This window comes from Myotis myotis, unplaced genomic scaffold (genome assembly GCF_014108235.1).
Source record: "Myotis myotis isolate mMyoMyo1 unplaced genomic scaffold, mMyoMyo1.p scaffold_m19_p_1, whole genome shotgun sequence".
NCBI classification, from domain to species: Eukaryota; Metazoa; Chordata; class Mammalia; order Chiroptera; family Vespertilionidae; genus Myotis; species Myotis myotis.
Window position 1 is genome coordinate 218,573,137 of NW_023416313.1, and position 17,130 is coordinate 218,590,266.

General features: G+C 44.4%; 1 protein-coding gene across 1 annotated transcript in view; it reads left to right on the forward strand.

Moving 5' to 3' along the window:
• The window catches only part of LOC118659927 (protein SPT2 homolog), a 28,108-nt gene extending 11,911 nt beyond the window's left edge, over positions 1-16,197 (forward strand). Inside the window, exon 2 of the mRNA XM_036316619.1 lies at positions 14,833-16,197. Within this exon, the coding sequence (XP_036172512.1) occupies positions 14,833-14,984 (152 nt within the window). The 3' untranslated portion in view covers positions 14,985-16,197. The remainder of the gene's footprint in view (positions 1-14,832) is intronic.
• Positions 16,198-17,130: the final 933 nt, after the last annotated feature.

Consider the following 17,130-nt stretch of genomic DNA (forward strand, 5'->3'; position numbering starts at 1 on the left):
CTGTCGCTACTTGAGCCAATTAAGCAGAGACAGGGTTGAGTCACATATAAGCGTTTATTCCAATACTGCCATCAGCATGGGAGAGCAGCAGGTCAGCCACAAAACATCTGCTCTGCAGGCCCCCATAAACCAGCTGCTTATATAGGGTAGGACAAGGATTACATGGGGAAGTAGGGATTACAGGCATAGGGAAGTAGGAAGCTGATTGGTACTCCATTGTTTGTGCAACGAAGTTGTCAGTCTTCCCATAATAATAGGCAGTTCTTGAATGAAAATGGACTGCATTCCAAGGTTGACTCCCAGGTCCCGGGGTGGGGCATACAACTCCCAGCCAGGTTAGAATTTCCTTTCTTTAACCAGAACAAGGCAATCACAGTTAACAGAGCATAATTATATTTCCCATAAACACAGCTAGTTCCCAATATTCTACTTTTGCTCTTAACACAAAATAGAACACAAGTCAGTCTGCCAGAGTGGCTAGAGCAGAGTGGGCAGGGAAGCCACTGCAGGCTTTAAAATCCATTTGCTGATTTGAATGTAGACTGTGGGAAGCAAGAGTGGAAGGTCCCATTGGGAGGCTAGTGTAGTAATCCAGGCCAAAGGAAGTGGAGGCTTGGACTAGGGGTGGTCGCAGTCCAGACTGAGAGAGGTTAGTATCCTAGATGTATTCTGGAGGTAAAGCCAATGGGACTTCCCAGCAGATTAGATATGATTTATGGGAGAAATGGAGGAGTCAAGAATAAATCCAGACCTAGCTGGTCTGGCTCAGTGGATAGAGCGTTGGCCTGCAGAGTGAAGGGTCCCAGGTTCAATTCCGGCCAAGGGCACATGCCTGGGTTGCAGGCTCAATCCCCAGTAGGGGACCTGCTGGAGGCAGCCAATCAATGATTCTCATCATTGATGTTTCTCTCTCTCTCCCCTTCTCCCTTTCTCTCTGAAATCATAAAGAAATATATTTCAAAAAGAAAAAAGAATAAATCCAGAGTAGGTACAACAACTGGAGAGTGGAAGTGTCATTAACTTAGATGAGAAGCCTGGGAAGGAGCAGGTTTTGAAAGGAAGATCGGGAGTTCATCTTTTAACATGAGTCGGGGAGGTGGCTGTTAGGCACTTAGAGGAAACATCCAGGAGACCGTGACTAATCAAGGGCTACCTTAGACCGAGCTGCCAACATTCAGTCATGAGCTAAGAAAGGGATTTAAAGCCTGGGTACCATCACCAAGGGAGTGAGCATGAGCAGTGGGACAATCCAGGAGGTTGGGAACTAAAGCATACCATTTTTTTTTTTCAATGTAATACATGTAGAGTATTCACTTTAGGTCAAACTTATTGTTTTTCAGATTCAGAGAATAATCCATTAGAAAAAGCATGTTTACCTGTTTGTTTTTAAATTTGAGGAGAACACGTGTTTGCCACAGTGACCTTCTAAAGAGAAATAGACATAGATGGGTATCTTTAGGAACCACATTTGAAATCTTTACTGACTCACTATATAAAGTAACCAACCTCAGATTTATCTTGTTGGATGAGCTTATTCTATTACATTACTAGAGGCCTGGTGCATGAAAACTCATGCACTGCATGGGGGGGACCCTCAACCTGGCCTACTCCCTCTCACAGTCCAGGAGGCCTCAGGGGATGTCCCCCAGGGAGCAGGCCTAAGCCGGAGTCTGGCCTCCCTCTGCAGGAGGCAACCAGACCTATCAGGGGAAGGCGCCGCCCCCATCACCCCGCTGCTGGCCCTCCTCTGCCCTCACAGCCTCTGCAGCTTTTGTCCGAAGGACATCCTGTCTATCAGGTCTAATTAGCGTATTACCCTTTTATTAGTATCAGTGGTTCTCAACCTTCTAATGCCGCGACCCTTTAATACAGTTCCTCATGTGGTGACCCCCAACCACAAAATTATTTTCGTTGCTACTTCATAACTAATTTTGCTACTGTTATGAATCGTAATGTAAATATCTGACATGCAGGATGTATTTTCAGGGGTCGCGACCCAGAGGTTGAGAACCACTGGATAGATGATTCAGTACCTCTTTATTAGACCATTATGGGACTTGGAAACAAACTTGGAAAACATCCCATAACATAGTGCCCTTAAATACCACTTCTACTTCTGCCTCAGATCTGCAGAATGGTAAGTCTGACACACCATTAGGATTGCTAAATTGTAATTTATTTATTTTTAATCCTCATCTGAGTGTATGTTTTTCATTTATTCTAGAGAAAGAGGGAGAGAGAGTAACATCTATAGGTTGCCTCCTGTACACACCCTTGGCAGGGGATCTAGCCTGCAACTTGGGTATGTGCCCTGACTAGGAATCAAACCCACATCCCTTAGGTGCACAGGACAATGCTCAACCAACTGTGCCACATCAGCTAAATTATATGTTTTTAGATACAAAATGATCATGTACAAAGCATCTTATTTCTTTTTTAAAAAAATTATTTTTTGTTGATTTCAGAGAGAGGAAAGAAGAGAGAGAAACATTAATGATGAGAGAGAAACATTGATCGGCTGCATGCCCCCTACTGGGAATTGAGTGCACAACCCGGGTATATCCTGACCAGGAATCCAACTGTGACTTCCTGGTTCATAGGTCAATGCTCAACCACTGAACCACACTGGCTGGGCAGCATCTTATTCCTTTTTAAGTAATCATCGAGTGGATGCAGTACTTAGTATTTCACACATATCTTGAAATATAAGTGCTTCTTAAAGATCTTTTAAGGTATTCAAATACAGCACATTTTGTGAGAGCCCACTAGGTAGGCATTAATGCTAAGTGCTTATACCTGCTCTTAGTTCATGAACAACCTTATAAATAGGAACCATTATCTTTTTTAGATATGAGAAAACTTAGTGTCAGAAAAATTAAAATGACTTGTCTAAGTTACTGTCTAGTGCAGGGGTGGGGAACCTTTTGTCCTGCCAAGGGCCATTTGGATATTTATAACATCACTTGTGGCCCATACAAAATTATCAACTTAAAAATTAGTATTTGGTGAAACATTTAATTAACTCACCTCTAATGCCTTGGCAGGGCCAGACCCAATGACTTTTTGGGCCTTATATGGCTCATGGGCCAGATGTTCCCCACCCCTGATCTAGAGCTAGATATTAGCAGAGACAAAATTTGAATTCAGGTCTCAAAAGAGAAACATCTTAAAGTAAAATTAAAAAATATATATATTCATTTTAAAATTATACATTACCAAAAGGTGAAGAATAGCAATTTAAGTGAAGCAAATATATTTTTTTAATGCAAAGGATGTTTTTTAAAACTCAAAATTAGAAGAGAAAACTCACAGAATGGAATAAAATACTTGCAAATCATATCTCTGTTAAAGTACTTGTATGTAGAATCTGTAAAGAACTCCTACACAAAACACAAATAACCTAACTTTAAAGTGGGCCAAAGATCCAAATAGACTTTTCTCCAAAGAAGATACACAAATGGCCAGTAAGCACATGAAAAGATGCTCAGCACCATTGCCAGCTGGGAAATGCAAATCAAAACCACCATGAGATGCTACTCCATTCCCATTAGGATGGCTATCATCACAAAGACAGATAATAACAAGTGGTGAGTATGTGGAGAGATTCAAACCCTCATACACACGCTAGTAGGAATGTAAAACAGCGCAGCCACGTTGGCTAATAGTCTGGCATTCCTCAAAGGTTTGAACAGTTGCCCTGGCCCTGACCAGTATGAATCAGTGGTTAGATCATCACCCGTGCACTGAAGGGTCCTGAGTTCAATTCCCAGTTGAGGGCCTGTACCTGGTTATAAGCTGGATCCCTGATCAGGGTACGGGCAAGAGGCAACCAATCAATGTCTCTCTCTCACACTGATTTTTCTCTCTCCCCTCCCCCTCCCACCCCTCCTTCCCTTCCACTCTCTAAAAATCAATGGAGCAGAAAATATCCTTGGGAGAGGATTAACAACAGCAAAAAACATCTGCCCTGCCCAGGTTGCTCAATTGGTTGAAGTGTCGTCCCGTACATCAAAAGGTTTCAGGTTTGATCCCCGGTCAGGGCACATACCTAGGTTTCAGGTTCAATGCCCAGTCAGGGCGCATTCAGAAGGCAACTGATCAATGTTTTTTGTGTGTTTTTTTTTCTTTCTCCCCCCTCGACCCCCCCCCCCCCCCCCCGCTTTCCTCCCTCTCACCTTCCTTTCCTCCCTCCCTTCCTTTCTCTCTAAAAAATCAAGTGATATCTCTGGTGAAGATTTTTTTTTTTTTAATTTTTTTATTGATTTTTTACAGAGAGGAAGGGAGATAGAGAGTCAGAAACATCGACCAGCCGCCTCCTGCACATCCCCCACTGGGGATGTGCCCGCAACCCAGGTACATGCCCTTGACCGGAATCGAACCTGGGACCCTTCAGTTCGCAGGCCGACGCTCTATCCACTGAGCCAAACCGGTTTCGGCATCTGGTGAAGATTTTTAAAAAATATTTTTATCTGTTTAAACAGCTATCATATAACCCAGCAATTCCACTCTTAGTATATACCCAAGAGAAGTGAAAACAGGTCCACACAAAATCTTGTACGTGAATGCTCATAGCAGCATTAGTCATGATAGCCACAAAGTAGAAATAACCCAAATGTTCATTGACTGATGAATGGATACACAAAATGTGGTCTATCCACAGAATGGAGTATTATTCAGCCAGAAAAAGGAATGAAATACCGATACATACAACACGTGTAACCCTTGAGAACATTATGTAAATGAAAGGAGGCAGACACAAAAGGCCACATGCTGTATGATTCCATTTATATGAAATGTCTAGAACAGGCAAATCTTTTGAGACAGAAAATAGGTGAGTGCTGGGGTCCAACCCCAGCAGGTCCAGGGGTCCCCAAAGGTGTGGACGGAGTCGGCAAAGAAGGAATGACACGGAGACAGCGTTCAGTTGATCAGCAGCCTAGCCAGGATCTCCAGCCAGGATCTCCAGCCAAGTTCTGGTCTGGATCTCCAGAGAGGCTCTGCCTCAGATCTCCAGCCAGGTTCTGTGTCCATGTTCTCTTGCTAGGTTCTCCAGCCAGGTTCTGTAGCCATGTTCCCTTGCTAGGTTCTCCAGCCAGGTTCTGTCCAGGTTCTCCAGCCAGGTTCAGTCACCAGGTTCTAGTCAGGTTCTCTTGCCCATTTCTGTAGTCAGGTTCAGTCCAGGATCTTTTGCCATGTTCTCTCCAGCGAAGTTCTTCTGTCTCTAGTTCTGTGTAGGTTCTGTCTTCTTAGTTCTGTGTTCTAAGCTCTGTATTCTAAGTTCTGTGTTCTAAGTTCTGTGTCTTGCTGTCTTATTACATCTGTATTTATACCAGTTGATTCAATCCTATCAATCTCTATTACAAAGGTTAGGGCGTTTCTTATCTCCATTCCAGGGAGTAAAGATTATGTAGCTTAAGCATGATTGTTCATAGTTAAAGTGATTAATTACCCACCTGGCACTAGTTAAGAGGTTTTATTCCCTCCCTAACTTCAGGGGAAAATCCCTACCTGGGGAAACAACCTTTCTCAGAGACCTTGGTTAAAACACATAGTGCCAAGAAGGTGAGCAAACATATTAAGAACAGTATGCCATATATGCCAGGTCCCTTGAAACAGCAAGTATGGACCGGCTCCCGGCAGGTGAGTGGTTGCCTAGAGGTGGTAGGGAAAGGGGGAGGAGGGGTGACTGCTTCGGTACAAGGTCTCTTGGGTGATGAAAATGTTCTAATAGTGATTGTGTGAATAGTTGCACAATTCTGAATATAATAAAAGCCACTGAATTATACACTGTAAATGGGTGAATTATATGTGTTATTAAAATTAGAGCACACCCAGTATAGTGCCTAATTTATGTCTCAGACAGCTACTAAATTATGAGAAATGAATAATTGTTAGGTTTGTTGGCTTTACCTAGTAAATGGACCTGCTGGTATTCTTTCCGTCTAGGGGTGACATGAAGAAGTTACAGGACACTAAGGGTTCAGAGAACCAAACAGTCGATAATCTCTACCATAAAACATGAGCCTCCCAAGTTGTACCTGCATTTTTATCTCTACATGAACCCATTCTCATACTTTTCTTCTAGGATTAAAGGAAGAGATATCTCTCGGTGTGGAAACGATTTCTCCACCATGCTCTCGTAATAAGTCCCTCTTGTCCCCTCTAGGACACCAGGCTCCAATAGTGACTTACCTACCATGTCTCCTGGGCAAACTCCCACCCTGCACTGCTCCCACCTCCTCCCATGCCCTATAAGCATGCCAAGCAAGGACAGTAGCTGCAAAGAGGAAACAGTGGGCAGTGTGCCCGAGAGTTTGGCCATGTTGTGGCAGTGGTCAACAGAATTGCTCTTTCTCCACTGAAAAACAAAACCTCTACCTATCGTGCCATCTCTTGGGTCCCAGCCTTAAAAAACTCAGAATTGACTCCCACCCTCATATAAATATAGCTCCACATGTGCTGTTTTAATTCTCTTAGACTCCAGGGGGAAGACAGAAATGTGGGTTCCAGTCCACATAATGAAGGAAAAACATAGGAAGAAAATGAGAGAATCGGCTGTCACAAGGCTGTGACATCCTGTCACTCACAGACACGGAACCGGTTGAATTATTAGAGTATTCTTAGCACTGCACCCGGATGAGGACACCACTTTTTGTAGATAGAACCAGCTTTATTTTTCACTGTAAACCTCCCCCAGTTATCGGTTCAATGACAGCCTGTCCAAGCAGCCCAGTCAATAGTATAGGTTTTATCTCTTCAGAGATTAGAGAAGGGCATTCAAGCTTGATAACTTCAATAACAGTTTCTAACTGTGTTCAAGCTTGATAACCTCAACAACAGTTTCTAACTTACTCCCTCTGAGGACCTTAAACAGGAAAGAGAAGGAGAGTGAAGGGAAGGGAAGAGTTGTCCATCACCTGAGCTGGCCACACCGCTGGCTGCCCAGTGACCTACGACCATATGCTTCTGTGGAGTTGTGTCTGGGGGCCTGTGACCCAAAGTAAGATGCATTTGTTAACTTAAAAATCCATTGTAGGCCTGGCCAATGTGGCTAAGTGGTTGAGCATTGACCTATGAACCAAGAGAATCTAGGTTCGATCCCCAGTAGAGCGCATGCAGGAGGCAGCCAATCAATGTCTCTCTCTCTCATTGATGTTTCTGTTTTTCTATTCCCTCTCCTTTCCTCTCTCTCAAAAAAAAAAAAAAAAATCAATAAAAACATTTTTTTATTTTTTAAATATATTTTTATTATTGATTTCAGAGAGGGAAGGAGAGATAGAAACATCAATGATGAGAGAGAATAATTAATGGGCTGCCTCCTGCACCTCCCATACTGGGGATCGAGCCCACAACTGGGGCATGTGCCCTGACCTGGAATTGAACTGTGACCTTCTGGTTCATAGGTCGACGTCAACCACTGAGGCATGCCAGCCGGGCCATTACTATTTTTTTAAATCCATTTGAGAAGTTCCTATTTAGAAAAGTAAAAATACAGTCTATCTCATTAACAAGATCTGGTCGAGAACGGGCAGGCGGTTCTCCCGGGAAGGTGACCGCAAAGGGCGGCTATTTCCAGTATTTACCTGGTGAGGCTCCGGTTCACTGGGGCAGGGACCACTCTCTCACTGCAAAATGGGAGACCCCTCCTAGATCATGAAGCATGAGGCAAACGCACAACACGTACTGCATCTATCTCTAGTTTTCTCCTTTTCCCCCTTGCTCGTATTTTTGTCTTTTTTTTTCTTTCCCTTCCTGGTGTTTCCATTTCTGCATGCTCCATCACTGAGCTGTGATACCTGTGGTTCCTCATACCTGTCACACCTGGGCTTTCGTGCCTTGGCACCAGCTAGGTTCCCTTTCCGCTCCGGTCGCCAGAGGGGATAGAATTTGCCGCATCCTCTAAACCTTAACCCAAAAAATCCCTCTGCCTGTTCATCTCTCGGGTTTCAGCTTCAGGGCTGTGTCCTCACCTCTCCCTGACGCCCAAAATCTAAATGATGTACTTTGTTATTTTCTCAGATTTGTTATGGCCTTTATAGCACTTACACAATTTCTAATGATGTACTCATTATATATCCACGCGTTTTTACACGTTTCCCTAAGGAACACCCGCCTCCCCCGTGGACTGTAGGCCCTTTTGAGAACAGGGACTGTCTTTTTTGTTTGGTGTTTTGTATCCAGACGGGGCCTGACCTGTGGTAGGCACTCAGTATATACCTGACAAATGCATGACTTGCCTCCTCTGAGAAACATTCTCTAGCTTTGAGCACTCTGTGTTAATGCTTAACTGTACCGTGGATCTCATCCCCCGAGGTGGTCAGCTCCGCGTGATTGCAGCTCACGCACCGAACACCTGCCTGCTTCCTTCTCTCATACCTCACCCCAAGCTCTGCTCCGCCTGAGGCTCACACCCGTGCCTTCAGATAGCTCTGCGTCTAGCTTGAGGGGGAGTGGGGCGCTTATCTCCTTATTTATTTTATGTATTTGGCTTTGGAGTAAATATTTATCATCCCCATTGTTCAGTCACTTCTTTAGTCCCTACTCATTCCAATTTCCTCTCCCCCAAAATAAAATACTGTTCTACTTCTTTAGGGCCACATGTCAACTAAATAGGGTAGGAGAGTGGTCGGCAAACCACGGCTGGCGAGCCACATGCGGCTCTTTGGCCCCTTGAGTGTGGCTCTTCCACAAAATACCACGTGCGGGCGCGCATGAACAGTGCGATTGAAACTTCGTGGCCCATGCGCGGAAGTCGGTTTTCGGCCTGGGTGAGTCTATTTTGAAGAAGTGGCGTTAGAAAAAGTGGGGGGTGTCGGTCGGGTGACGGGAGACACGGCGCAGGCGGGCCGAGAGATATGCAGGTGGTGGGAGGGAGGGGGGGGGGCCGGAATTCCTGCACCAGTTGAGTGAGCCAGTCAGTCAGCAGTCTCATTGTGCAGTGGTTAGTGCTAGTTGCGTCCGCAAATCGCTCGCGGATGACAAAAGTACCTACTCAAAGCATAAAGTTACCTGTATTTTTCCAACCAGCTGCAAATCCTACAGGTATTTTTGTCATCAATTTAAGAATTGTAATTATTTTGTGTTGGTGGCTTTATTATATTGACATTGGCAACTTTGAAATGCAGTTGCTGGATTTAAAAAACAAAGAACTGTGGAGCTCGAAATTTGAGCGTCTTTGTGCTGATATAGAAATATTGGAGAAAAACAAATGTGAACTTAGTTCACAGCACAAGTGGTCTGCTTTGAAAGACCTGGAGAAGGAAGATATGTTGATTTTTAACACCTGGAATAGTATTCCTGACTCATATAATCAACTGAAAAAACTAGCGTTTGCTGTTCTTCCCTTATTCGGGTCTACATATTTATGCGAACAATCATTTTCAAGCATGAACCTTATCAAGAGTAAATTGAGAAGTCGTCTTATTGATGAGAACCTGGAATGGTGCCTAAATTAAAAACAACAACATACAAACCTGACTTACCCAAACTTTCCAAGGAGATGCAAAGCCATTAGTGTTTGTCAGTCATTGTCATGATTTAATTTTATGGACATTGTAAGGTAAATTGTAAGGAATTTAATTTTATCAATAAATAATATCATTATTAAGTATGATATCAAGTTTTATTCAACATATCTATAGTTTAACTAAGACTTAAAACTTTAAGTAAAGTTTATTAAGTTAATTTTAGGGAACGTTGTGGAGTGAAAGAAGATGTAGTGTCGAGGATGGAGAAAGGTATGTGGAGATGGTTTGGACATACAGAGAGGATGAACGAAAGGAGATAGACGAAACAAGTATACAAGACGAGTGTGGATGGGAGAGTTGGAAGGGGTCAGCCTCAGCGAATGTACCTCAATCAGATCGAGGACGTTTTTAGCAAAGGCCAGCTTAGGAGTACCCTAATTAAGTTAATAACAATGTACCTACCTATACAGTTTAAGTTGAAAAAATTTGGCTCTCAAAAGAAATTCCAATCGTTGTACTGTTGATATTTGGCTCTGTTGACTAATGAGTTTGCCGACCACTGGGGTAGGATATTGAATTTGCTGGAGAGGTTTTAACAGCATAAGGATTATCAACAGGCTCTAGATCTGTCTACTGGGAAAGAAAAGATTACTAATTTGGACATAGAACAATTTATTTTTCTTTTTACCATGTCTTTCTCATGTAGAACAATGCTTTATAGGTAACTGATGCTCAGGAACTGTTTGGTGGGGTGAGCACATACCCAAAAAGAGCACTGGACGTAAGGTTAAAAGACATGACACAAGTTCTACTCATGATCCCATTATTTGATGATGTGTTGGAAGCACTGGCCAGCGCAGTAAGAAAAAGCTCAAAATGAAACGATCGCTATTTATGACTATACTAGAGGCCCGATGCACAAAATTCATGCAAGAATAGGCCTTCCTTCCGCACCGGCTTCCCTCTGTCACCCGGGACCTGGGCTTCCCTCGCTATGGGAAATTTTCAAAAAGAAGAGTAATGTTGGGGGCGGGGGAGACTTTTCTCCCAAATATTATGAAACCTCTTTAATTAAAACATCACTGGAATACAAGAGTACAGAATTAGACCCCAGTAAAAATGGACACATGATAAAAATGGTATGGTTAATTTAATGAAAGGTATTGAAACAGCTAGCCATTTATAACAAAATAAATATAGACGCCTACTTCTCTCCTTATTCCAAAATAAACTCCAGATGGAACAGAGATTTAAATATAAAAATTAACCATAAGAGTCCACAAAGAAACTATTTAAATAAATATATTTATAGTCTTGAAATGGGAAAGGCTTTCCTAAAAATAGCCCAAAACTCAGAAGCCATGGGATATTTTTATTCTATGTCTTGCATGGCACAAAACACCATTTAAAAAGATGACAAACTTGGAAAACATATGTGTAACACATATGGCAAGAGGATAACATCCCTAAAAATAAAGATGCTTTTCAAAATCAATTACAAAGACAACCCAGTAGAAAAAAACAGGCAAAGGACTTAAACAAGCAATTCACTCAGGAAGCTCCCTGCTCCACTGCCCCCTCCCACCTTTATATAAATTCTCTGAATCACCTTTGCATGGAAAATAAAAGTCTTTGAGCCCAATGGTCAGTGAATAGAACATCAGCCTGTGGACCCAAAGGTCCCAGGTTCGATTCTGGTCAACGGCACGTACCTTGGTTGCAGGTTCCTCCCTGGCCTGGGCCCTGGTCAGGGTGTGTGCAGGAGGCAACCAATAGATATGTTTCTCTCTAATCGATATTTCTCTCTGTCTTTCCCTCTCTCTTCCACTCTCCTTAAAAATCAATGGAAAAATATCCTCGGGTGAGGATTAACCAAAAAAAATAAATAAATAAGAAAATAAAAGTGTTCGCTTTGTTTTAAAAAATATTTTCTTTTCTGATAAACCACTGTAAGCAAAGCAACAAACAAGAAACTGGAAAAAGTAAAGAGCTTCTAGAAATCAATGAAATAAAGACTAACGGTCCAGTCGGCACAGGATGCCAGCAAACGCTTACAAGGACATGAAAGGAAACATGTCTCTCAACCAGTAAAAGATGCTCACTCTCACACTTAAGAAAAATGTAAATTAAACAATAATAATTTTAAAATTAAAAAAAAGTAAATTAAAGTGGCAGATATGAAATGATCTTTTTTCCATAAAGAAGACCATCTTGAATTCACAGGTTATATACTATCAAAAGAAAAATAAAGACACAAGGAGCTTGATTGACTCATTAATTAAACTCAGTACCTTTTCCTAAGCTGGCAATTCCAACAAAACCATTCCTTTATGTTATAGGGTCCATAGATCTCAAAAAAGAAAAAGACCTTTTTTCAAAGTCAGAAAGTTTGATAACTGTTTACAAGGTATGAGGAAACAGATACTCTCATATACTGCTGGTGATGGTGTCAATTGAGACAGGCTCCATAGAGAATAATTTGGCAATAACTAATGCAAGTCTAAAATGTACGTTTTGATCCAGCAATCCCACTTCTTAGAGTTTATTCGACATATATCCTTGCAAATCTAGATTCCCCATCCTAGCAGAAGACTGAAGGTTTATTCTTTGAAAGAAGCAAAGCGAAGAGTTTCTGTATACAGGGACGCTAAACCACATTAAGGTCACAAGCAGTATCTTGGAAATAGGAGTGGGCCCTGGCCAGGTAGCTCGGTTAGAGCAGCGTCCAGATGCACCAAGGTTTTGGGTTTGATCTCTGATCAGGGCACATACAAGAAGCAGACAATGAGTTCATAAATGAATGGGACAACAAATCTCAATCTCTCACTCTCTCGCTCTCCCCCCCCCCGCCCCCCACCTTCCTCTAAAAAAAATAAATTAAAAAAAAAAGTGACCTCCCGGTGCCCATGACCTCCCGGGAGGTCACTGATTCCATTCCCAGTCAGGTCACATGCCTGGGTTGTGGGCTCACAATCCCCAGTTGGTAACGTGCAGGAGGAAGCCATCAATGTTGATGTTTCTCTCTCAATGTTTCCTTTTCTTTTTCTTTTTCTTTTTCTTTTTCTTTTTCTTTTTCGAGGACTTTTTTAAAGCTGGGACAGTGAAACAAGGAACGGCCTACGATAGAAGCAGCAGGAGAGACACTATGCAAGGAAGTGAGCGTAGGCTGGGCTGCTGTGGCTCACTAAGGACTCAGAGAAAAGGGGCCTTGGTGACAGGGGCAGGGGCTTAGCCTGGGGCCAGCTGCTGCTGCCCATGCTTATTTTCTGAAGTTTCTTACATAAATGTCATACTGTTTTTGCTTCGTGGATGCAGTATCTACTCATCTGAGAATGTCAGCATTGGTTTTAAAATGTTCATCTCCTTGCAGAGTCTTTTTCTCCAACGTTGCTTTTCTCCTGTTCGTTGGTTTTGATCTCTAAAGCTCACATTTAGAGGCTCCTCTCAGATGTCTGGTTAACCCTTGGTTGTCTCCTTACGATTAAGAGCATATTTGCAAGCCTCACGGGGGGGAAGGGGGGGTCCCTTAGAGTTTAGGAGATGCATACCTGTGGGGAAAGAGAGAGAGAAACTGCTGTGGGGGGCGGGGTGCTCCTGGGGCGGGGAGAGGGTCTCATCCATGTTTCTATCTCTCCCTCACTCTCCCTTCCTCTCTCTCTAAAATCAATAAAAGCATATTTTTAAAAAGCAGACAAAACAGAAAATGAGATTGAGCATATGATTACTGAATGCTGGGCTCCCATCCTTTTGTCCTCACTAGGCTCCCAGGACACTGACTACCAAATGCTTACTTTCTGTGCAGAAATCTCAGGAGATTCTTTCCTGGAGAATCTGACGGTTCCCAAGATATAAACGTAAGAGTTTCGACACATGCAGATTACCCTCCATTGAACCCCAAAGTCTGAAGGTCCTAAAAACCATGTGCTCAGATATTCAAACAGATTTTTAGCCCTAGACTTTTTTTTTAATCCTCACCCAAGGATTTTTTTTCCCATTGTTTTGTTTTTTGTGGTTTTTATTTTTGAGAGAAAGAGTGGAAGGGAGGGAGGAGGGGGAAAGAGAGAGAGAAACATTGATGTGGCAAAGACATATCCATTGGTTGCCTCCCACACATGCCCTGACCCTGACTGGGGATCAAGCCTACAACTGAGGTACATGCCCTTGACCGGGAATTGAACCCGAGACCCTTCTAACCACTGGGCAAAACCAGCTAGGTCTAGCCCCGACTCTTAATCGTAAGCAGACAAGCAAGGGTTAACCAGACATCTGAGGGAAGCCTCCAAATGTGAGCTTTAGAGATCAGAACCAATGAACAGGAGAAAAGCAACGTTGGAGAAAAAGACTATGCAAGGAGATGAACATTTTAAAACCAATGCTGACATTCTCAGATGAGTAGATACTGCATCCACGAAGCAAAAACAGTATGACATTTGTGTAAGAAACTGCAGAAAATAAAAAAGTTCTTGGATACTAAAAACATGATAGCAGGAACGAAAGGACTAGAAAGGCTGGAAAAGGACATTGAGAAAACCTCCCCGGAAGGAGCCAGGAGACAGGGACGAATCACAGGAGAATAACAAAGGGGACCACCCCAGCAGGTCCGACCTCCAAGCACGGAGACGATCATCCACAGATATTCCACAGAAACGTCCAGAACTGAAGGACGCGAGATCACAGAGTAAACGAACCCACCGAGTGCCAGCAAAATGGATAAAAATACACCCACGCCAGACGCAACATTGTGAAATGCTAGAACACTCGGGAACCAGACAAGATCCTACCAGCCTGCAGAGAGGAAAGGTCATGTGAAGGATCAGAAACCAGGATGGCTTCAGACGTGGCGGCAGCCACACCAAAGCCAGAAGGCAGGCTGGAATACAAGCTCTTTGACTTTTGTCTCTATGACCTTGGTCTTTGTCGTTCACGGATGAATCCAGGTACGTAGAGGCGGTGCCAGACATGTACAAGGTTCTCAATAAAAATTAGTTGAATGGCCCAGCTGGTGTGGCTCAGTGGTTGAGCATTGACCTGTGAACCAGGAGGTCACAGTTAGATTCCAGGCCAGGGCACATGCCCGGGTTGTGGGCTCGATCCCCAGTGGGGGGCGTGGAGGAAGCAGCCAATCAATGATTCTCTCATCGTTGATGTTTCTATCTCTCTCTCCTCCTTCCTCTCTGAATTTAATAAAAATATTTTTTAAAAATTGCTGAATGAAAGAGAACAATCCTTTCAAAATGCTGAGGGAAACTTTCTTGCCACCTGTAACTAATCCCAGGGGAAATATCAGTCAAGTCCGGGGTAGAGGCAAGACATGGTTGGACATAGAAAGACTCAAACACTCTACCCTCTGTGTACCATTTCTCAGGAAGCTATGATAGGATATGTTCCATCAAAACGAGAGACTACCAAAGAGAGGCCAGCAGCACAGGAAGCAGGAGCTCTAACGCTGGGGGGGCACAAGGGGTCCTTGGGAAGATGGTGAAGAGACCCCAGGTACTTGTTCTGCATGAGAGGTAAAGCCGCCACACCCACCGCCATGCAGCACCGTTGAGCCTGAGAACAGACGGCCCAGGTGTCCTGGCCCCGCTTCTTACTGGCCTTAGTTTGCCTGGACTGTGTGCTAGTCTAGTGAGTTTGCTGCCTCCCTTCCATCCCCTGCCACCTGAATTCACAGAGTTCATCTCACTCCAGAAGATGCTCTGCTCTGACCTACTCCTGAGAGCAGGGGGTGGGGCAGGATGGACTAGGAAGGAGAACACAGCAAACCCCAGGCATCCTGAGCCCATTCCTGAGAGAGAGCCGAACGGGACCGCCCTGCGCTGCAGCCAAGTGCTCCGCCCGCGGCGACCCATTTCCACATCCGTCACAGCCACGCAGTCTCAGGTCCACGGGACCGCCCCAGGCTTGCTGAGCCGCCGGGAGGGCTCACAGGACTCAGCCGACAGCTGGGCGCAAGGCTTGGCTTGGTTACCACCAAAGGATGCACAGAAAGTCAGTCGCGGGAAAGGGTGATGGGCAATGCCTAGAGGAGCCGGCAGGAGCCAGGCATGGAGTCACACGGGACACACTCAGTTCCTCCAGCATCGAATCTGTGACAGCGCGTGTGGCCTGTGCCAACCAGGGAGCTACTTAGGCACTCAGCCCCCAGGGCTTTGATTGGAGGCTGGCCACATGGGCCCCTCTGCCTGGCACACACCGAGCTGCCAGACCCCCAGAAAGGAAGCAGGCGTTCGGCATAACCCACACAGCGTGCACAGTTTATGCACAAAGGGCCGCTCGTCATTCAGGGGACGGCGGAGCCCTCCTGACACCGAGCTCCCAGATGCCAGCCAAGGGCCAGCCTGGCTAGCAGGCCTCTCGGAGGGTCCCGTGCTGGGCCTGCCCTGTGAACCGTCCGCCCAGTCACCGCTGATCTTAAAGGTTCCCAAGTGACCCGGTGGAGCAAGAGCTGCCCCACCCGCCTGCACTGTTCACGTCAGACCCGCAGATGAGAAAACGGCATTTCTTCCTTAAGTGTTGAATGCCTTTGTGTCCCTCCCACCCTAATAATACAAAATGATAACAGACGACAGAGTGGGAGCCACTCAGAGAGGCCACAGGTGCTTCTGAGACCTGCAAATGTTCTGTTTCTTAACCTGATGGGTACGCTGGTATTGGTTTTATCCCCCCCCCTTTTTTTAAATCCTCACCTCAGGATATTTTTTCATTTTTTATATATTTTTCAGAGAGGAAGGGGAAGGAATGGAGAGATAGAAACATCAATGATGAGAATCATTGATCTGCTGCCTCCTGCACACCCGCTTCTAGGGATCATGCCCGCAACCCAGGCATGTGCCCTTGACCAGAATTGAACCTGGGACCCTTCAGTCTGCAGGCCAATGCTCTGTCCGCTGAGCCTAACCAGCTAGGGCCAAGGATATTTTTTCCCTATTGAATTTTGGAGACAGTGAAAGGAAGAGGGAGAGGGAGAAACACCGATGTAAGAGAGACACATCGATAGGTTGCCTCCTGCATGCTCCCGACGAGGACTGGGAGCCTGCAACCAATGTACATGCCCTCGACCGGAATCAAACCTGGAACCCTTTGGTCCGCAGGCCAACACTCTATGCACTGAGCCAACCCAGCTAGGACTATTTCCAGTCTTTTAATTATACACATATATATTTTACATAGTCTTTTGCATATCTATATGTGTGTGTATGAATCTTTCCACAATTTAAATTTTCTTAAATTGATTTTGGAGAGAGAGGAAGGGAGAGAAGAGAAGGACAGATCAATTTGTTTTCCATTTATTCATGCATTCATAGGTTGATTCTTGTATGTACCTGACCAGGGATCAAACCCACAATCGTGGTACATCAGGATGACACTCTAATCAACTGAGCTACCCAGCAAGGGCCTGCATCCCTACACAATTTTAAAAAGAAAGTTAAAAATACAGTAATAAGCCCAGCCATCATGGCTCAGTGGTTAAGCGTTGACTTATGAACCCAGAGGACACGGATTGATTCCTAGTCAGGGCACATGCCTGGGCTGCAGGCTCAATCCCCAGTGTGGGGTATGCAGGAGGCAGCTGATCAATGATTCTCTCTCATCATGGATGTTTCTAGCTCTTTTTCCCTCTCCCCTTCTCTCTCTAAAATCAAATATATATATATATATA